Genomic DNA, 23,126 nt, shown 5'->3' with positions numbered 1-23,126 from the left:
CCTCATATGGAAGCTGTTCCATACCATTGGATCATCTTTGTTGCCCTTTTCTGAACTTTTATCCAGTTCCATTATATCCTTTTTGAGATGGGGCAATCAGAACTGGACATAGTATTCAAGGTGTGACCGTACCATGGTTTTATGGATTATTATATTTGGTCTTATTTTCTATCCCTTCCCAATAGTTCCTGTTAGCCTTTTTGACCACTGCTGCACATGGAGCAGAAGTTTTCAGAGGACTATCCACAGTGACTCCAAGATCTTTCTTGGGTGGTAACAGCTAATTTAGACTCTTTCATTTTGTATGTATAGCTGGGATGATTTTTTCCAATATGCCTTACTTTTGAACTTATCAGTGTTGGATTTCATATGCTGTTTTGTTGCCTATTCAACCAGTTTAATGAGATCCCTCTGTTACTCCTCACAGTCTGCTTTTGAATGGTTTTACACATTTAGAATCATGTTGTATTTGTTCGGATAATGGTATTTTGTATCGATGAGCAGGAAGGAACAAGAGAACCTCACGATGGGGAGTTCCCGAGAACTGGTATTGTGTAGTACTCGTGACCTTCCTGATTAGTTTATCTTGAAACTAATGAGAATTTCCACTGGATGTCACTGTTACTCTCCACAGATACAGTTAAAATAACATTTTACCTGTAGTGAAAATGATTCTGAAAGAGGAGATTTAAATATCTTCTTTGTTTGACTTGCATAATGGGGTCCCAAATAAGACAACCTACCCATGCCAGTTTCTTTCCATTAGTTCCTGTTTTATTCCAACTAAGCCCTCAAACATAGTCTAATATTTTTAATATCAGACTATCCATAGTTTAAAGACTGTCAACTGTTTTCTTTCTAAATTAACATTATTTTTAAAAAATCCAGTTTTTTATAAAGTACCTTTTGAGTAGTGTCTGCTGACTTCTTAATTCCCTGTTTTGTTTTATATTGAGAGGGGTTTTAGCTCCCCCTTTTAGCTTTTGAGGGTCTGTCAAGGAAGGGAGAAACTTAATAGTCAAGGAGAAATAGTGAAACTGACTAGAGGCAGGGTGTTGTCAAATGGATAAAATAGACTGCAAAAAAAAAAAAAAAACCAACCCAGAAACCTTTTTGCTTCTACTTTCAGTTATATTAATCTTGGGTGTTAATTGTAACAATAGTTGGTATGAAGGTTTCAGATAGAAATGTGATTAAGCTGATTGTGCCCCTTTTTAATATTAGCTTTTCAGAAGCTAGCTGTAATTTTATATAATTGCTTATCGATTTGTATTTTCCACTGGCTTATATGTTCCAAAATTGACTCGTCCAAGACCCAGCAGTATGGTAGCTGAGAAGAATGCTCTCTAGTTAGAACAGTTTTCATAAGTTTCAATGTGAAGACTTTTGGAATGAAGGCTAATTATTTCCCCTGTCTCCATGGCCCCCCAAGTAGTTGGAGTGTGCCATTTAAGTGGGTGCTAAGAGCTGTATTGTATTTGAAAACTGCTTATCCATTCTTCTTTTAATGTTCAGTTGCTTCTTGCTATACTTCCAATGCCTGATAAGCAGATGTTGTAATAAGGTATTTAATGGCACATACGTTTACTCAGTTGTGCTGTATAAACTGTTCACTTGAACTATGACTAAAATAGATTAAACCTCCACATCAGTGTCATTGTCTTCAGTGTCCTTCCCCAGAATTCATCTGGCGTGTTACCTTACAATTTAGTAGTGAAGGAGTACAGGTGTCTTTTTGTGTAATGACACTTGATAGTGCTGAAACAGTTGTGAAGCTGGTACCTATTTCATGCTTTTGATAGCATGTATTATTTTTGCAGCATTTTTTCTTTTTCATCTGCTTAAAGAATGGGCTCTTGAACCTACTTCCAGTCCCATTGTAGTCACCAGCTTACCACATGCCCTGAACATCTATTAAATATAAGATAGCTGCTGCTTGTTTTCAAAGCACAGCAAAAGGGAAAAAGAATAGCCCTATGACAAAATGGAAAACAATGTCTATATTTGTTTTCTCCTTATTTTTCTTCAGTTGGGTACAAAATTCTAGTAGGCCACTTCTAGTATCCCAGACACAAGTTGTTGGTGGTGGTGGTTACGGAAAAGTTTGCAAGCACTTGGGCTTTTCATTAAAAACAAAAGGAGGACCAGAGAGCACCTGCAGGCTCTCCTGAGACCCCACAATGATATTTATCACTGTAACCAGGGGGACATAGTAACAAGTTAATAATAGCAGGTTATTTCCCAATAATGCAGCAGCAACCTGTGTTGTTGTTGTACTTGCACTGAGCCAAAAGGGCTGATAGTTGCTTCTGGAAGAACTGCCACTCAACCTGGCACACAGTTATGTAGCACAGGCTCTTTCCCATCTATTTGTTTTTAAACCAATAATAATGTGTCTACCTTTTTTCCCCTAAGTGGGGCACAAAAGAAATCCCAGAGGCCCGATTCAGATTCAGTATATTTTAAAATCTGTTAATTACTCTACGCAGCCTTTGCCCTGCAAAGTACTGGTTCTGTTTCTTATACAGGCAAAACTCTCATTGACTTCTGTTTTAGGATGTTTTGGGCAATAGTGTCATTTACAGGCATCTGAGCCTCATCTGCCCCTTTTTAATCAAATCCATATTTTTAGAGTCTAATAGCTCTGCCAGAATCTGAACACAACGGAAATCTGGATGAAAATGCTTTGACTTACCCCAGAAAAGGAAAAGTGATGATTTTTGTCGGGAAGGGAAGATCTCATAGAATAATGATAGTGCCGGCTAAACGTTGAGGCAGTAGGCTCTTAAACCTTTATTTTTTGACTGTCTCTAAATGCGATGTACCAAAAAAAAAACTTTTATAAGTATTTTTTCAGGATTATTATAAGTTGAACCATTTTTTTAAAAAAAGGAAAGCTGTCAGGTTCTTGCTTTGTTTAAAGGTAAAAGGATAACAGTTTATCGGTACAATTATTTTTCTGCTTCAGTGAGTCAGCTTCTTCTAATAGGTTCTGACATGGAAGTCTGTAAACATTTTAAGTGAAGATTTGTGTAATGTTAGTGTGCTTGTAGCTCAGATACACAGGAATGGGTATGGAGTAACTATAGACCAGTCAATCAAAATATAAAATTAGTTCGGTTAATAACAGAAGAATATTCTTGGTGGGGTTTTTATTTGCTGATCACCTACTGGGCACGTCAAATTTTTCTTTTAGGTAAACTCAGACAAATTGCAGTTCTATCAGGTTTCCTTTGGAGTTAATTAGCTTGTGCTAGAGCAAACATATATTAGTAAACTGTCACTGTTTGGAGTGCAATCCTTGGTGGTTAAACATTCTTGGAGCAGATCTAATATACAAACTGTGGAAATTCTTTGTAGGGCAGTGGTTTCCCTTCTTCCCAACAACTTCTTTGCTTAAAATAAAGCATGTGTACAAATGAGGTTCTGACTTCCTTATTTGTGATCTGCCCGGATGGGCTGCTGATCCATGGACTTCAATGGGGTTCTTCACAAACACTGAATTACACCGGTGGGGTCTTCCAGTGCAGGATCAGGGCCTTATTTTGTATTGAGGAACAGCTGGAAGGAATGTAGGGCACCAAGCAATGCAATTAATACTTAAAACAAATGTTTCACAATTATGCTATTCTAACTTCAAAAGCTAAGGGAATTAATGTGGATTTTTAGGGTGCAGGGCTGTTGATTTTAAAATATATATTTATATTTATTTCAGATAGGGTAAGAACTTGTCCTAGTCTTAAAATTACAGCATTGTTGTATAATGTGTTCAAGTGACTTACATCAAGTAGGGCTGAGACAGAATAAACAGCATTACTCAGAGAAACAGATTATTAATTCTGTGCTCAGGAATGAAGAAGGCAAGGAGTCATTAGCCATGTTCTACCTAGAGATGTGCCTGAGCAGCATGACTTGGATCTGGACTTCCAGCAATCCAAAGTCTGAGTGCCTGGTTCTCTGGCTTGGACATTTTGCAGTCATTTACACTAGTCCCAAGCAAGTGAAAGATGTCAACATTCTTATTTGGTTATCAATGACCATGCAAGGTGATGGAGGATCAGGGTCTGGGGATGTCTGGATCTGGAGTTTAGGTTCAAATCCATGTAAATTTTTGATCGTTTATGTAAAGTAGTAAGTATTGGAACATTCAGCATCACTTATTCCTGCAGTTAGCTTTTACATTACAAAAAACATTTCACTTTATTCAGTTGACACCAGTTCATTTGTATCCAGAAAGTAGATAAAGTTGTGGGGCTTGTCTCACATAAAAGATCACCTTTTAAGGAGGATGGGCGTAGGGGGGAGGGGGAGTTTTAGCAAAAATGTTTGAGTTAGGAGTTTATGTGGTGAAATGATCAAGCTTGCATAACAAAAACAGCTGAGATTGAAACTTCAAAGTTGACTTGTTTTGTGAGGAGAGACAGAGTTCAAAATCTAAACAAAATTAAAATGACTGAACCAAACTATGCATGTTTAACTTACATGTGTATTGGAACATTTTTGCTTAATTTTACATGCTTAACTGTAGAAGTCAAGTTTAGTGTAGCCAATAGATCTGAGAAGAGAGCTTATTGTTCCCTGTAATATTGAAAAAAACCTCTCTGCTTTTTACGGTGTTGGACTAAAATTGTAGGGATGTTCATCTCCATGGTAACTTGTATATTATTTATAATCGTGTGTGTGTGCAAAAGTATACAAATTGTCTCCCTGGTGTGTCTCTCTTCAGGCACACTTCGTATTTCTGTAGCACCTTCCATCGTAGTAGCCCACAGCTCTTCACAATCTTTAGTAATTTGAATCATGCATTACTTCCATGAGGTGTAGATATTATCTCCATATTCCAGGGTTACTTTCCCCAAGTCACACAACTACATGGCAGCTTTCCTAATTTCTAGCTGTGCGCTGTTGCCTCAACACCATCGATCCCTTTTCATAGCATAGATTCAGTTCTCTAGGACAGATCATACTTCACCGTAACCTATCCCTGAGGCAGAAATACTTCTTCTGTTGCTTGCATTGTACTAACAAATAGTGTCTCTCTGTTTTCCTAGCAATCAGAAATGGATTGCGGTGATCCTCCTAAGAAAAACAAAACACAAGAATCTGCCAGGAACCAGCACCAGCAAGAGGAGGAGACAAGTCTTGCAGATACCCTAGAGCATATTGTGGGACAGTTAGATGTTCTTACTCAGGTATGAAGTGCTTTATGGGCTCGTGATAATAGGTCATCTTCTGTCCTCAAGTGAAATATGGACTTTTTGAAATAGATCCTTAAAGTAAAATTGTGAATAGTCTCAAAACTTGTCTGTTTTTCAGAAGCTTATTGGTAAATCTCTGTAAAATGATGGAGAATGTCAAATTTCTGGATTATCTAAAAAGTTGTCACAATATCAAAAACAACATTTTTAAGGAGAAATATTGGAAGGACATAAAGAAGTTTACAGTCCACAAAACCTGTAATTTAAATATAATCCCATCTCCATCTACTAACTAGTATCTTGCTTCATGGTAAAACACAAACTGCTACTGAATTCAACATCTATGGCATATGCATTGTGCAACGTTCTACTGGCTTCAGTGAGAGCAGAGTTAGGCCAGTGCTGATGGCTTTTAAAAATCCCACCTTATATTTTATCCCCTTTTGTGGAGCTAATCTTAACTTTTTCAAGGAGTACTTTGAAGCTCCTTAGAGAATAATGTAGGGGTGTGTGACCGGAGTCCCATGGGAAGCCAGCTGAGGTCACTCAATTCAGGTGAACTGCAAAGAATGGGGCAGACAACTCCAAAGATGGTGGATATTTCAATACTTAGGTTTACCAAGCCAGCACTAAACCGCTTTTGTTATACCTTACTGGTTACTTAGAAGTCCAAAACACAATTCCTTTAAAGTAACTCAGCCTCAGGCCTCCACCTAGTTACCCAAGTCAGATATGATGAAGATTAATGAAAATCTTATTTCATCACATAAAATAGTTCTACCAATCCCAAAGGATTGCACACATTACCTTCCATATTAATGAATATTCCAGATCTTACCCCAATACACGCCTACAGCCAATTATTAACTAAAATTTTTAAAAAAGAAAAGAGAGAGTATGGTTAACAGATCAATATACATACAGACATGAGTTAAATTCTTGAGGTTCAGATTTATAGCAGAGATGGTGAGCTTTGTAGTTGCAAAGAGTTTTTAGAATTTAGTCCATACGTTATAGTCCAATGTCCAATATCATATCCAGGGAGTACCAGCTTAACTGGGGTCTCATCTTGCCACTTAAACTTCCCTGATAAAGCTTAAGCAGATCTGAGATGACAGGATCAGGACCCAAGCCGTTTTTATATAGTTCAGGCTTTCTTTGACAGCTCGGAGTCCCTTGGCGAACAATAGACTCTCATTTCCTAAGCATCGCCTTTAATTATTCACACAGATTAACATAAGGTAATTGCATGTTTTCCCACCATCTGCAGATGATTCGCTATATATTTCGAAGAGAGATTAATACAGCAACAGCCTATGTTTACAGTTCATTTATGTCTCTTTGATCTCTGAATTAACAGAATACAGCATAGACAGGGACTGTTCAATTACATTGTTGACCACTACCAGTATATATGTAAATGCACAAAAACCCAAACATTATCTCCCCATATGTCTTTAAGGGTTGAATTTGAGTCATTCATCCTGCAGGACGCTTCACCCTTTCTGGTCATGTGTCACGGGGTAGCATAAAATTCTAAATTCAGATCTAGATTATTCTATTAAAATGTATGTCAGCAGTAACCTTCACAGCCATTAATTCTTGGTCCTTTATATAAGCACTTTATGCTTTCAAAGCACTGGAAAATTTAAATTTGCAGTGGTTACAAATCATACTCTAAAATTAAGACCACTTTCTGTGAATTCACAATCATGTGGGGTTCCAAACACTAAAATAAATATCTTTTTGTCCTTTAAACTTTCCTTCTCCACAATTGTGAAAGCCTGCATGGATCCTGGGAGGGATGGTCTAGTAGCATACTATTTTCTGGAAATTAAGGAAATCTGTGTGTTCAATTCATATTTTTAAAAAAACCTGGTCAGTAGATTCTACACATAGCATTCTTCAGTTTGGGGAGTGCATCGCTATCTTGCACAAGAGAATTAACTTCAGTTCTAGATCCTCAGCCTATAAAATCAGCATAGCTCCATTGTCCCCTCCCCTGCTCAAATCCCACTCTTTCCCTAACTCCTTCCACATACTTCAAGTTCCCACATGTTCCCCAACAGCTTCTGTCCTGTTTCTCTCCACCATGCTTCTCCCTTGCACGTATCTGGGTCCCACTGCAGCCCTGTCTTGTGGTATTTTTTTGTTTTTGTTTTTTTAAGCATTAATTTTGTTTTAACCACTTTACCTCACTCACATCCACAACACACGACTCCTGCCTCCGCTAATTCTGCACACTTCTTACCACGCTATTCTTACTTACAGTATCACTTAAATAACACTACTTTAAACATTACAATACCAGCTTCCTAAAATGATAAACAACTTTCAAACTATTTCCACTTAAAGAATCCCCGCCGTTAAAACGCAACACATCCAAATCCAACACAGCATAACAAAACATAACCAGCAACTAAAAACCAACCCCACTTCCAACAAAACACCAGTTCATCACTCCAGTTAGAAAATTGTAATTTCTTAATGGTAACCATGTGGAATGGAAAGATTAAATATTGTATGTGGAGGTGCAGGGAGAAGGCATGTATTGCAGGGTGGTGAATGCTGATGACATAATGCAAAGAAGATCAATTCATGGTTGTGATTTGGAAAGGCTGAGTGAGAAGATTTAATGAGCGTCTTCGTAGCTATCTTAATGGTTATATTTGTGATATGGTGGTTCAAGTGTACATACCTGTTCTTTAATTAAGGTATTTTTTGTCTGAGGGGGATATAAAAATAAGAGTCTATATGCATTTATATAAATATAACAGGTTTGTTTCCCTTGTTTCTCATATCAAAACGCTAATTCTCATTCCAGCTCAGTCTTCTGCTCCTGAGGAACATGAACACGATTGAAAAGTGTGGAGGTTGGGGTGGATTGTCAAAATAGTCCTCGTTTTATCTAAATGTGTTGAATCTTGCAACACTTACATCTTTAGTGGAAATAGGAAGGTGAAAACCAAAAAACATTTTCTTTCAAAAGAACCATAATGCTATTCAATAAAAATACAAGAAAACTATTGGGGGGGGGGAGTGCTTTTAGATCCTACTGCTGATCCTTTTCAAACCATTCTGGTTAGCGTATCCAGTGTTGTACACATGAATAAAATGGAAGCTACTGGTTTATACGATATTCGTGTGCTTCACCAGTAGTAGGATTGGAATGCATTCTTTATCTTTCATTATGTAATTCTGATACACAATTCTAATTGTTGTGTAATGGGCTCCATTTCTACTGTATAGGTGTTTTATCAGAGGAAAAATACTGTAGTAAACATGATATGTGGGTTTAAAATAGATATATGTAATGCAAACATACCTTTTAAAAAGAGGTTCAGTAACTTCAGAAATTCCAAATGTTATTTTAGACCTAGCAGAGAGAGAGGAGTGGAGGAGGAATAAATTAGAACATAGGAAGTCTGAAAAGATGGTAAAAATAGCTGCATTTAGGGAAAAGTTTTCCAAGCTGTACCTACACCAGAATAACACTAAAATAATTTAATTTTAGTGTTTTAATCTTCACTTGACACTGGCTGTATCCTTAGGTGCACCCAGTATAGTTATGTGAGAGTAGATATGTGCACTTAATGATATTAAACAATTCCATAACTCTGCTAGCACTATGATGGTATTGTACCCCTTAGAGTGTGAGACTTTGGCTGAATGAGACAAGAAAACACACAACTAAGACTTCAGAGTGCTGCAGGCAGGAACAGTAGAAATAATTACTCTTATTAGCGAGAGGAAAGGCATGTGTGGAGAGGCTAGTGATCAATGGCTCGATGTCTAGTTGTCAGCCGGTATCAAGTGGAGTGCCCCAGGGGTCGGTCCTGGGGCCGGTTTTGTTCCACATCATTATTAATGATCTGGAAGATGGGATTAATTGCACCCTCAGCAAGTTTGCAGATGACACTAAACTGGGGGGAGAGGTAAATACGCTGGAGGGTTGAGATAGGGTCCAGAGTGACCTAGACAAATTGGAGGATTAGGACAAAAGAAATCTGATGAGGTTCAACAAGGACAAGTGCAGTGTCCTGCACTTAGGACGGAAGAATCCCATGCACCGCTACAGGCTGGGGACCAACTGGCTAAGCAGCAGTTCTGCAGAAAAGGACATGGGAATTACAGTGGACAAGAAGCTGGATATGAGTCAGCAGTGTGCCCTTGTTGCCAAGAAGGCCAACGGCACATTGGGCTGTATTAGTAGGAGCGTTGCCAGCAGATCGAGGGAAGTGATTATTCCCCTCTATTCGGCACTGGTGAGGCCACACCTGGAGTATTACATCTAGTTTTGGTCCCCCCACTACAGAAGGGTTGTGGACAAATTAGAGAGAGTCCAATGGAGGGCAACGAAAATGATTAGGGGGCTGGGGCACATGACTTACAAGGAGAAGCTGAAGGAACTGGGGTTATTTAGTCTGCAGACAAGAAGAGTGAGGGGGGATTTGATAGCAGCCTTCAACTACCTGAAGGGGGGTTCCAAAGAGGATGGAGCTCGGCTGTTCTCAGTGGTGGCAGATGACAGAAAAAGGAGTAATGGTCTCAAGTTGCAGTGGGGGAGGTCTATGTTGGATATTAGAAAACACTATTTCACTAGGAAGGGTGGTGAAGCACTGGAATGGGTTACCTAAGGAGGTGGTGGACTCTCCATACATAGAGGTTTTTAAGGCCCGGCTTGACAAAGCCCTGGCTGGGATGATTTAGTTGGGATTGGTCCTGCTTTGAGCAGGGGATTGAACTAGATCACCTCCTGAGGTCTCTTCCAACCCTATGATTCTGTGATTCTAATAAGAGGCCAAAGGAGGTCAGAAAGGACTGAATTTGTGCTTCTATGGAGTCAGGTGCTCCAAACGATTGTGGAGTTTTATCATTGCAACTCTGGAGGACATAACTAGCTATTTTGTTAGAGTTTGGTTAAATTTACCATTCCATGAGGCCTAGGCCCTAGATCATCAGTAGCTCTCTGTATCTATGCAAGGGAGTAAAGGGGTGTAAAGTGCTTCTTCCTGTCTTGTGAGGGCTACATGGACCATGGGTTACAACACTTGGGGAAGAAGGCTCTGCGAAGCCACCACTACTTCTCTTTCACACAGGTGGCTGGGGACTGGGAGGAGCCTTGGTGACCAGGTAACATGTCCTGTGCTGGATGTAGCCCTGAGGCAATACCCTCCATCCAGAGCAAGAGTAAACTGGGAAGGAGATTGTGACTCTGAGTTGCAGTCTTCTTCCTGAGCTGCTCTGGTGGCAGCTCATCTGCATGCTGCCTGTTGCCCAGTGAAGTGTCGATCTACCTCTTGACTGGTGTTGCGTGTTTGAATTCAGAATCCAGATATAAAGGCTCCTCTCTCTAAAATACGTAAATGCCACTGCATTTCAAGTGGTTCTTAAAAAAAAGTCTGTCTCCATAAAATTAAAGGTACACAGAGGGTCTACTTGCAAAAAGACCAGGAGTATGTTAGCTGTCTTACTGGTATCTTATAATGAACCATTTAATTAATATGCTTGACTAGCACCAGTAAGAAAAGCTTTACTTTCATAAGCGGAACCACACATTTAGGAACAGAAGTCAGGCTTCCCCTGTGGTATTTCCACATCCTGTATATTTGCACATTTGTCTCAGTTTTCCCAGGCATTTTAATTGTTTAGCATCGAGGGAGCGCTAGTATATTTCTAATGTACTATCTTGAGAAAGTTGGAATAAAACTGTGATCATGATGTTCTTTTGTTCCCATTGAATTTACTGAGCTCTAACCTTTTAATTAACATAATGTGCGGAACACGTTGTAGTTGTGATAAACTACTTTGGTTGGAAATTATGCAAACATCACATTGATCTCCTATTCATTTTCTAATGTCTCTTTTTACTTAGCCCATCACTTAAACAATTTATAATGTTCTATCCTAAACAGTGTTTTACGGGGGGAGGGGAGAAAAGATGATTTTTCATGACTTTGCAATGCCGAGAGATCATTAGTACTAGGAAACCAGTTGAACATTGACGTCTGAAAGTTGAGAACTGTGCTGCGGCCAATGGCCAGTTCTTTGTCCCATGTTGCAAATTTTTGACGTTACGTTGTCTGCTCACCAATTGTCAGTACCTTCCCTCCACTGAAAGCAGCTGTAAAGATGAAGTGGACTGCTGTCTACTTATGAGACAGTAGGACTGTTTTGATTGTACTAAGAGGCCTCCTCCTGCCAGACACCAGCTGGAAGTAGAAGTGATGATGCTGTAGAGGTGCTATGGCCTGCCCAACTGGCCATACTGAAGTAGGTTTCAGAGTAGCAGCCGTGTTAGTCTGTATTCGTGAAAAGAAAAGGAGTACTTGTGGCACCTTAGAGACTAACAAATTTATTTGAGCATAAGCTTTTGTAGGGTTGCTTCTTCAGTGAAGCACGTCAACTAACTCTAGAAAGCTGTATCAGAGGGGACTAGTGGCTGCTGCATACCACTTTTAGCAATGACACAGTAGGTGAATTTGATGTAGCTAATGTCTATGATGATGCTTTGTGTTATGCCTGTTAGCATCATGTTATGATGATTTACTCTTGGTTTGTGCAAATGTTTTTAACCAGTATTATATTTTTCTACTTGAGAGTAAATGTTACTCCATCTTCCTTTGTTTACTTTGTAAATGAAGTGGTCTTAAGATGACATGTAAGCAAGAATTATGTATTTAAAATATTAACTAGAATCACTTTTAGTTTTGATTTACTTTGCAAATATTTTATATTTTTTGTATATATAAACATCCTAAATATGAGTGCTATCCTAGATTTGACCTGCAAAGATAAAAACTTCAGGCTTCATTTTCCTGAGCAGCAGCATGAAATTCATATCTCTGCTGTTCTCAGAAATGGGCTAAACTTAAAGATGCAGCAATCAATTCAATGGGTTTGTTTATGCTACATTAAAGACCCACAGCTGGCCTGCATCAGCTGACTTGGGCTCAAGGGGCTTAGGCTATGGGTCTGTTTAATTGTGGTGGAGATGTTCAAGCTTGGGCTGGAGCATGGGCTGTGGGACCCTGTCCAGGGTGGAGTTGGGAGGGTCCCAAGCCCGGGCTCCACTAAGCAACTACACCACGGTTAAACAGCACAGTAGCCTGAGCCTTGTGAGCCCAAGTCAGCTGATACGGGCCAATCACAGGTGTTTAATTGCAGTGTAGTCAAACCGAATGTGTCCAGATGAGGAGTTGGAATGAATATTCTCATAACATTTTTATGAGGCAACAAAGATGTTTTCTTTTGGGTAACTTATTCATTCAAAACCCATTTGCTCTAGGATATGTTTGATATTCAAATATGTGTTAGTGTGCTATCTCACACTCTTTCCTAGCTGGACTTACAACTCAAGTATTCCTCTGTAAGACAGAAGGTCAGTGGATGAATATCTCCGCTGCAATGGAAAACTTAATTTGGAATGATTAGCATGCAGGGTTAATGTACTTTGCCATCATCATAAACACCTGCAGTTGCCATTATCAGTAGGACAAATATATGTAACACTAGTACACAGTGGGCACCTGCTGGGGGAAATAGCTTCTGTTTTGTGTGTGAAGAAAGATGTGTCTATTCCAAATGAAAACCGAGTTCAGAATCAGGTTATCATAAAAATTCATAAATTGCTGAGAGAACCCACCCTTAGGAAATAGAGTTTCATATTCATCCAAACTAATCCTCCATTAAAGCCAGGGGGAAAAACAACACAGTGAAATTTAAAAGAGTTTTTAAAGCCCTGAGATAATCCACACCAGGAACTAAGGGACAGTCTAGGTTGTGTGAGATTAAAGGATCATTTCACTTATTCCGGAAGCGATTGTAGAGGGGGTAAATTTTTTAAAATGAAATTCACTAGTATAAAAACACAGTTTGGAGGGGGGGAAATTAGTTTAATTCAAACTGAAAGTGGTCTTCAGAATAAATTATGTAGTCTAAAATAAGTAAAGCAAAATAATTGTGTTTACATTCAGAAATGTTACTCAGAACACATAATGGATAACAGAGATCAGAGGAGTGGCTTTTAGAAAATATGAAATGAATCAGTTTTGATTCCAGTGCTGTGTTCCTTATTTGAGATCTTTAGGAAACATTTCAGGCTGAAAAACCTCTGAAATACTGGAGGAGCTGTTGCTTTTTGACATCTTAGGATCTAGGTCCTCTAGATGAGGTTATTTTTCATAATTCTCAATCCTCCCTTTTGACGATACAATAGCTTTGAGCTGTCAGACTCATTTGGGATATTTCATTTCTTTGCAGGATATTGACAGTGCTCTGTATTATATTGTTGTAGCTACTGTTTGCTGGAAGCAACTCTGAAATATGCTTGTTTTGATTCCTTTATAATCTGGAAATGTGGAAGGTTTTTTCCTTCTAAAACTGCTTAAATACCACCCTTATGCTCCTCGTGTCTCACTGTAGTATCACTGCAAGATGCAATCCAAAGATCTGCTTCTGAAAAGTGCTGAGCACCTACCTTGGGCTGCTGAGGACCTTCAGATTCTATTGTCCTTCAATGAGAAGGAGCTCTCGGTACCTCTGAGAAATGGCCTGATGCAATCCCCCACTGCAGTCAATGGGAATCTTTCCATTGAGTTCAGTGGGCTTTGGATTAGGCCCGAGGTGCACAGCTTCTTGCAGGACTGGGACTTTGGCTTCTAGAAGCTATTACTTTAAACCTGGGCTGTTGTCCATGTCTGCTCAAATAAGAAATCTGTTGTGCTAAATATGTTTAAAGTGGTTTGAATGCCTTTAAAATGACTAATTCTGCAGAGCTACTGTGAAAGTATCAGTGTTTAGATCACTGTGAACTGTATTTAGTTATGTATATTCAGTATATATTTGTGGCTAAACTAAAGTAGATAATTTTAGAAGTATATTGTATATATTTCTCTGTGTACTATAAAACAGCATAAACGCCTGAAAGGTCACCAGATAACACATGGGGAAGGAGACCAAAAATCAAAGTTAAGAACAGCTTCCATCCTTAAATATCCCATAAAATGTCCTTAAATAAAACTCCAATGTAATATTAAGATAATCTAACCAGTAAAGTGCTCTAAAAATGATTGTGTCTTAAATACAATAAAGAATAATTAAGCAAAATCTCATATTGCCACTTTGGTTAAAAATATGACATTACAGTCTACGGTCCTTCAATATGCAGTTCCCTCAGAGCTTCAGATGGGACCTGTTACCTTGCTATAACACAGCATGCACTGTTTTGATGGCATTGAATCATGTGGCCCACCCATCTTAGTTTTTTGAAGCTCATTTTTCTTGGTGTAATTATGACAAAGCCCTCAAGGCTCTGGGGCTTTGAGTTACTTTGTATTTTTTCTTTCCTTTCTTTGATTAGTTTGTATGTTCGGAACGTATCAGTCTTTCCCTAGGGACTCATGTGCAAGGCTTTAGCTACTCCAATATAGCATTAACAAGCCTAAATAATATCTCGAAGCAGGCCTTGCTCAGGTACCTACTTCCAGGTGACACCTTAATCTCAACAATAAATGTATGATTCAGATAAATATATCATGATTAACACCAGTGCAGTTTGGCCACGTTTGTCATAAGTGTCCATGAGAATTGTGAGGACCTCGTGAAGAATAATGCACCCTAAAACTTCAGCCATAATTTGGGGGGGGTTCACCTTGCTCTGCACCACGAAGCACGGGTCGCTTGCAGGTTTAAACTAGTGTAAATAGTGGAGTCTCTGTAAATCATGATTTGAGGACTTCAGTAATTTAGCCAGAGGTTAGGGGTCTATTACAGGAGTGAGTGGATTCGGTTCTGTGGCCTGCAATGTGCAGGAGGTCAGACTAGATGTTCATGATGGTCCTTTCTGACAGTAAAGTCTATGAGTCTGAGTCTATGTCCTGATGTTTGTCAGTATAATATTGTGGTGCTTCAGCACTGCTTTTCATATGGCACGTACTACCGGGAACATTGGCATGGATATGGAGCACAAACCCTATTCTGTGGGACTTGGATTGTTTCTTACATTAGGTCTAGAAATCTCTGTTGGCCTTATTATATGATATCATAATTATGAGATTATGAAAACTGAAGAAAATGAAATAACGTATTTGTAATGCCAAGATGTAATCATTCTGTTGTCTCCTTTTGTGCTTTTTGGTTTGAAATCCTCATATCTAAAATTAAGTTATTAGGATGCCTTTAATTCCTTTTCCATTGTGTCCTGTTCTGGTAGATTCTTTTGCTAGAATGAAAACATACCTTTATAAATAAATGTGTGTGATGCAGAATAAAATCTTAAGAGGTAGGAATAGGGCTCTTTTGCTATTTGATACAATACATGCTAATGCTCTGCCAGACTTTTCTGAGGTAACATGTTCCAAACTAGGAGGACTTGTGGCACCTTAGAGACTAACAAATTTATCTGACAATGAAGTGAGTTGTAGCTCACGAAAGCTTATGCTCAAATAAATTTGTTAGTCTCTAAGGTGCCACAAGTCCTCCTTTTCTTTTTGTGGATACAGACTAACACGGCTGCTACTCTGAAACATGTTCCAAACTGTGTCCAAAGTACTAGCTTCCACTTATCATAAAACCACCAAACAAGTTTCATCCAAATTGTATTTGAAATAAGAAAGACTTTTCAAGTTAAGAGATCAAGCTGTAAACTCCTCAAATCTCAATTAAAAAAAAAACAGATTCTGTATTATAAAATCTTTAACGATGAGGGTAGTAAGGAAAATACTTAAGGAAAGTAAGGAAAGTCATCTGGCTAGACTGATCCCACTTCCCAACTATCCAGAGGGATGTGTGTTGTTCCTCTTGTGTCTAGATCTGCTGCTGCGTTTCTTGAGGAGTCAGTAGCCGATAGAATTACTAACTTTAGAAATCACCCTCCACCCTGCTGATAGTCTGCATTACTGCTCTGTGTAGAGGAGGCCCTGGATACTAGTAACCATTTCTGGTGTTTTTCCAGTGTTTATTGGATAAACGCCAGTTTCATTTGTGTGAGGAGTGTTTTATCAGTGTTTATAACAGAGCTTCTCATTTTAAGTTTTAACTGATAAAGTAAAAATTAGGGCTGTCAAGCAATTAAAAAAAATTAATCACAATTAATTGTGTGATTAATCGCACTGTTAAACAATAATAGAATACCATTTATTTAAATATTTTTGGATGTTTTCTACATTTTCAAATATATTGATTTAAATCACAATACAGAATACAAAGTGTACAGTGCTCACTTTATATTTATTTTTGATTACAAGTATTTGCACTGTAAAAAACCCAAAAGAAAAAGTATTTTTTTAGTTCACTTAATTCAAGTACTGTAGTGCAATCTCTTTATCATGAAAGTTGAACGTACAAATGTAGAATTTTGTACAAAAAAACCTGAATCCAAAAATAAAACAATGTAAATTTAAGAACCTGCAAGTCCACTCAGTCCTACTTCTTCAGCCAATCGCTCGGACAAACAAGTCTGTTTACATTTGCAGGACATATTGCTGCCTGCTTCTTGTTTACAATGTCACGTGAAGGTGAGAACAGGCATTTGCATGGCACTGTCGTAGCCAGCGTCGCAAGATATTTACGTGCCAGATGCGCTAAAGATTCATATGTCCCTTCATGCTTCAACCACCATTCCAGGGGACATGGATCCATGCTGATGATGGGTTCTGCTCAATAACCATCCAAAGCAGCGCGGACCGACACATGCTCATTTTCATTATCTGAGTCAGATGCCACCAGCAGAAGGTTGATTTTCTTTTTTGGTGATTCGGATTCTGTAGATTCCACATTGTAGTATTGCTCTTTTAAGATTTCTGAAAGCATATTCCAGACCTCGTTCCTCTCAGGTTTTGGAAGGCACTTCAGATTCTTAAACCTTGGGTCGAGTGTTGTAGCTATCTTTAGAAATCTCTCATGGGTACCTTCTTTGCATTTTGTGAAATCTGCTGTGAAAGTGCCCTTAAAATGAACATATGCTGGGTCATCATCCGAGACTGCTATAACATGAAATATATGGCAGAATGCTGGTAAAACAGAGCAGAGGACATACAGTTCTCCCCCAAGGAGTTCAGTCAAATATTTAATTAACACATTATTTTTTTAATGAACGTCATCCGCATGGAAGCATGTCCTCTGGAATGGTGGCCAAAGCATGAAGGGGCATACGAATCTTTAGCATATCTGGCACGTAAATACCTTGCAGTGCCGGCTACAAAAGTGCCATGCAAATGCCTGTTCCCACTTTCAGGTGACATTGTGAACAAGAAGTGGGCAGCATTATCTCCTGTAAATGCAAACAAACTTGTTTGTCTTAGCAATTGGCTGAACAAGAAGTAGGACTGAGTAGACTTGTAGGCTCTGAAGTTTTACATTGTTTTGTTTTTGAGTGCAGTTATGTAAGAAAAAAAATCTACGTTTGTAAATTGCACTTTCACAATAAAGAGATTGCACTACAGTCCTTGTATGAGGTGAATTGAAAAATACTATTTCTTTTGTTTTTCATTTTTACGGTGCAAATATTTGTAATAAATAATATCGAGTTTGATTTCAATCACAACACAGAATACAATATATGTGAAAATGTAGAAAAACATCCACAATATTTAATAAATTTCAATTGGTATTCTATTGTTTAACAGTGTGATTAAAACTGCGATTAATCGTGATTAATTTTTTTGAGTTAATCATGTGAGTTAACTGCGATTAATTGACAGCCCTAGTAAAATATGTGAAATTGTTTTAGTGATTAAATATCGATTAATTTTATTTAATGCTTTCTATTTCAGCATGGTAGCCGTGTTAGTCTGTATCAGCAAAAACAATAAGGAGTCCTTGTGGCACCTTAGAGACAAATTACTTAGAGACTAACAAATTTATTTGGGCATAAGCTTTTGTGGGCTAAAACCCACTTCATGAGATGCATAGAGTGGAAAATACAGGGGGGTATATATACACAGTACATGAAAAAATGGGAGTTGCCTTACCAAGTGGGGTTCAGTGCTAACGAGACAATTCAATTAACAGTAGAATACCAAGGGAGGAAAAATCACTTTTGTAGTGGTAATGAGGGTGGCCCATTTCAAACAGTTGACAAGAAGGTATGAGAAACAGTAGGGGGAAATTAGTATGGGGAAATTAGTTTTTGTGATGACCCATTCACTCCCAGTCTTTATTCAGGCCTAATTTGATGGTGTCCAGTTTGCAAATTAATTCCAGTTCTGCAGTTTCTCGTTGGAGTCTGTTTTTGAAGTTTTTTTTTGTTGAAGAATTGTCACTTTTAAGTCAGTTATTGAGTGACCAGGGAGTTTGAAGTGTTCTCCTACTGGTTTTTGAATGTTATGATTCCTGCTGTCAGATTTGTGTCCATTTATTCTTTTGCGAAGAGACTGTCTGGTTTGGCCAGTGTACATGGAAGAGGGGCATTGCTGGCACATGATGGCATATATCACATCGGTAGATGTGCAGGTGAACGAGCCCCTGATGGTGTGGCTGATGTGGTTAGGTCCTGTGATGGTGTCCCTAGAATAGATATGCGGACAGAGTTGGCTCCAGAGTTTGTTGCAGGGTTTGGTTCCTGGGCTGATGTTTTTTGTTGTGTGATGTGTAGTTGCTGGTGAGTATTTGCTTCAGGTTGGTGGGCTGTCTGTAAGCGAGGACTGGCCTGTCTCCCACGGTCTGTGAGAGTGAGGGATCATCCTTCAGGATAGATTGTAGATCCTTCATGATGCGCTGGAGAGGTTTTAATAGGGGGCTGAAGGTGACGGCTAGTGGCGTTCTCTTACTTTCCTTGTTGGGCCTGTCTTGTAGTAGGTGACTTCTCAGTACGCTTCTGGCTCTGTCAATCTGTTTCTTCACTTCACCAGGTGGGTACTGTAGTTTTAAGAATGCTTGATAGACATCCTGTAGGTGTTTTGTCTCTGTCTGAGGGAGTGGAGCAAATGCGGTTGTAGCTTAGAGCTTGGCTGTGGACAATGGATTGTGTGATGTGGTCCGGATGAAAGCTGGAGGCATGTAGGTAAGTATAGCGGTCAGTAGGTTTCCACTATAGGGTGGTGGTTTTGTGATGAAGTGGGATTTAGCCCACAAAAGCTTATGCCCAGATAAATTTGTTAGTCTCTAAGGTGCAACAAGGGCTTCTAATTGTTAATGCTTTCTATATCTAATATTTCAGTATTACCAACTGCTTCAGTGTCCTTGAAATGCACTTTTACATTGCTGACTATCTTTGATTACTTCAAAATAATCAATAAATGACTTCCAGCAGAAAATTTTATCTCCATGTAATTTAAAATTTGCTTCCTGCATACTTTGCATGTCTGTATCTAGATTTTAGAGCTATGAGAAAGAGCTAATGGTGATTGTATTTATAGGGCATTAATCAGCCTCTGTAGAGGGCACAAATACAATGTTAAGATAAGCATTTGATGGGTTGCCCCCCTTTAAGAGGCCACCTGATGTGCTGGAATACCACTGAGCCCACCTGTTCCACCAGTCTGGGCTCCCTTTACCCTGTCTTGCTGAGCCAGGCTATTAAGCCTTCTCTAGCACACACACACACAGGCAGGGCCACACCCAACTGCAAAACGACATACACTGAGTTCAGCTCTGGGAAGCCTCAGCTAAGGGATTTGCCCCAGCACTCAGGTGTCCACCTCCCTTGGAGTGCAGACCCAAAGGTATATTGTCTTGCACTGTGGAGAAATCTATACAACGCAAGCTAATAAATTTTCCCCCTCCCTCAATGTGGAGGAAGGTATGAACAACTTCTTGTCCCTCGGTTAGAAATTACAGAAACTGGGTTTAATAATAAACAAAACAAATTTTATTAACTATAAAAGGCAGACTTTAAGTGGTTAAAGGGGTAGCAAACAGAACAAAGCAGATTACTAAGCAAATAAAACAAAACACGCAAACTAAGTTTGATTCACTAAAGAAACAGATTACAAAATGTAATTTCTCACCCTAAATATTGTCACACTGTTGATTACAGAAAGTCTTGAAAGGCAGCTGCACTGGCCTGCAGTTTGAGACTTCAGGTATTTCCACTCACAGACTGGATGCCCTCCCAGCCTGGGTTCAACCCTTCTCCCCTCAGTTTAGTTCTTGTTCCCAGGTGTTTTTCAGTGTCTCTTTGGGTGGGGAGGCAGAGAGGTACCACAATGATGTCACTCCCCTGCCTTATATATAGCTAACTGACACAGCAATCAGGAAAGGAGAAAAGAATTGGAACTAAGACATGAAATCAAAGATAACAGGCCAAAAAAGGGACTAACTACTCAAAACACCTGTATGTCAGGGGTTTTAAGTGTACACCTATTACATGAGCTCTCTGGTATTTGGCCTTTTAGAAGCAGAAATTGTCTATATGTAAAGGGAGACAACACTCCACCAAAAGGGGGGAGGGAGTGAAGAGGAAATCTGGGCCCACGCTTTGAAAGTGCTCGGCATCCATAACTAGGGCCAGATTTTCAGCTGAGCTTGGCAGCTCCTATTATCCTCAATAGAAGTTGCTGAGCTTGAAGCCTCTTTGGAAATTGTGATCGTGGAGTATAGCCCTGGAATAGCTTGTGGTACGTTATATTTAGCATCTGTGCTAAGCAGTAAGCGTACAGCATGTGGCTTATCTTCATATATCACTCAGCAGTACTCTTTATTTTATTATTTCCCTTTGCAGACTGTTTCCATTCTGGAGCAAAGACTGACACTGACTGAAGACAAGCTGAAGGAGTGTCTTGAGAATCAGCAGAAGCTCATGCACAGTAAAGGGAATTGATTCCACGAGGGGCTGATAAAGCCAGAGTTGTCTGGAGGCTTGGGGTTTTGTTTGTGTGTTTCTAATACTTTGGGTGAATCATTTTTAACAGATGGAATCACTTATTTTATTAAAATAAAATGTACAGCCAATGGCATCTGTAAATACACATTTTTGTTACTGTAAGAATAAAATTCTCTTATTTCACTAAACACAGCTAACGATTGGTGATCCTTTGAGTTAACTCCCCGTTGAGCAGAGGCAGTGCTAGCCCATGGGGGGCCCTAAGCAGGAATATTTTTTGCCTTCACAATACATAATAAAATGTGAATAAGGGGCCCCTATGAGCTGCTCGGGGCCCTAAGCAATTACTTAGCGCTGGTCTATACTAGAATCGCTACAGCAGCACAGCTGTACCCATGTGGCTGCGCCACGGTAACGCTGCTAAAGCAGATGCTGTTTGCCGACGGGAGAGAGCTCATCGGCATCCTGTCAGCATCATTACTCCACCTCCCCGAGCGGCAGTAGCTTAGGTCACTCAGGGGTGTGGCTTATTCACACCCCTGAGCGACATAAATTATACCGAAGTAAGCGCTAATGTGTACAAGCCCGAAGTCTGCTTACGCCTCGCGCTGGCACTGTTGAGAGCACAAGTATTGTATGTGGAGCGTAGGGGAGGGGAAGATCTTAACTTCTCAGAGCTGCTGCTGAGTTAAACTAGTTAATCTGAGAATTTGGGGAATGTGAAGCAACTGGGAAATGCTGTGCCAGATTTGCTGATCTATTGTTGAGGTGTCTGCGTGCATGCTGGGGTGTTTGCTCACAGGCAAAGAATGCCCAAATGGTGGACGTGCACCTCTATTCTAAAACTGTAGCAAGCATCAGAGAACGTGATTCATGCTTCTGGAAGGTTCTGCATCACCAAGTCCCAAATGGCTCCTAGAGAATTTGATGAAGAGCGAATCTGAACGTCCTTTGCACAAAGGATATTGTAGTGTGTGGGATCTACTCATCTCTTATGCAGTGTGTAGAGGGTGAAAATAGCAGGGCCTAAGGCGAGATGAGAGGCACCAGCTAGGAAGAGATACAGTATGGTCCCAAGGAACATTCTCCTTAATATATCTTGATTCATTTTTTTAAGAGAGTTGTGGGGAGGAGGATAAATAGCAGAACTGTTAGCGCAGCCTTTTACTTTCTTTCTCTTTCTGAGTGTCCCAGATCAATTTTATCTTGATATTTTATAGCTGGAATGGCACTTCAGTTCACTTTGATATCTTCCCCCCATAGACTGTACGGTCAGGAGTCTATGCATGTGTCCAGTATGTGACTGCACAGGAGCCTACACTTCTGGGCCCCCTGCTTTGCTAATACTCCTCCCAGCATTCACCCATGAGCTCTCCCTTTCGCCCACCCCCCCCAAATGCTTGTTGTAGTCACTACTACCTACCCACCTTGAGAAATCGGCTGCAGGAGCCCCAGCCTCACCTGGTTGCTGAACTCCTCCTAGCTGCTGCATTTCTGACCCTTTCAGTTGCACTGATTCCCAGCCTCATTCCTTTCCCACATAGCTTCCAAATCCTGCCATCTCCAGATGTGCTCTGGGCATTATGGAAGTTTGCCTGAGGCCTGGCTGGCATGTCTGTTTTCACACAGGGCTATGCAAAACCAGCCCTTTTCTTGCACCTGTTTCTGCAGAAGGCTGTGTCCCCCTGAATTCTACCGAAACCTTGTAAATCCGACAGAGCTGTTTATTTCCATCAGGATAAAACTCTTCATTGTCTCTCCCAGCACCAGAAAGTTCCTTATCTCCTCCTATGCAGGTGCTTCCCCCATCTCCAACTTCTTCGAGCTGGAGCTACCATAATAGATTTCACTCCTTTTGGTTTGCAAGCAGCCAGTGGCTTTGTTTTGTTTCCAAGCATCTTTGGTTGATTAATTTGAATCTCTTTCTGTGTAACCACAGACTAAGAATGCTTATTTTCTCCATTTCCAAGCTGTGAATCTGAAAAATCGTTATTTTCACTTAGATTCATCTACTGGAATCGATCCAGTGATATTTTTTCCCCTAACAACCAATTTTTTTTAATGCTCTTTCTAGAAGCTTTCAGTGGCCTTCTGTTGTGAAGTCATTACCTCATTTTGACTGATGGGCGGGGGGCGGGAAGGTTAATCTGCTTTTAAAGGAGGAG

The 23,126-nt window shown here is 39.7% G+C and overlaps 1 protein-coding gene across 4 annotated transcripts in view; it reads left to right on the top strand.

Moving 5' to 3' along the window:
* The window catches only part of POC1A (POC1 centriolar protein A), a 103,879-nt gene extending 82,730 nt beyond the window's left edge, over positions 1-21,149 (top strand). For all 4 annotated transcript variants that reach the window (XM_037904696.2, XM_037904700.2, XM_043551563.1 and 1 more), the window contains 2 exons: positions 5,052-5,192; positions 20,860-21,149. In XM_037904696.2, coding sequence (XP_037760624.1) covers positions 5,052-5,192; positions 20,860-20,958 — 240 coding nt within the window. In that variant the 3' untranslated portion in view covers positions 20,959-21,149. The remainder of the gene's footprint in view (positions 1-5,051; positions 5,193-20,859) is intronic.
* The last annotated feature ends 1,977 nt before the right edge of the window (positions 21,150-23,126 follow it).

Source organism: Chelonia mydas, chromosome 7 (genome assembly GCF_015237465.2).
Source record: "Chelonia mydas isolate rCheMyd1 chromosome 7, rCheMyd1.pri.v2, whole genome shotgun sequence".
Lineage (NCBI taxonomy): Eukaryota > Metazoa > Chordata > Testudines > Cheloniidae > Chelonia > Chelonia mydas.
The sequence above is the reverse complement of the archived record's forward strand: the minus strand, read 5'-3'. Positions and strand labels throughout refer to the sequence as shown.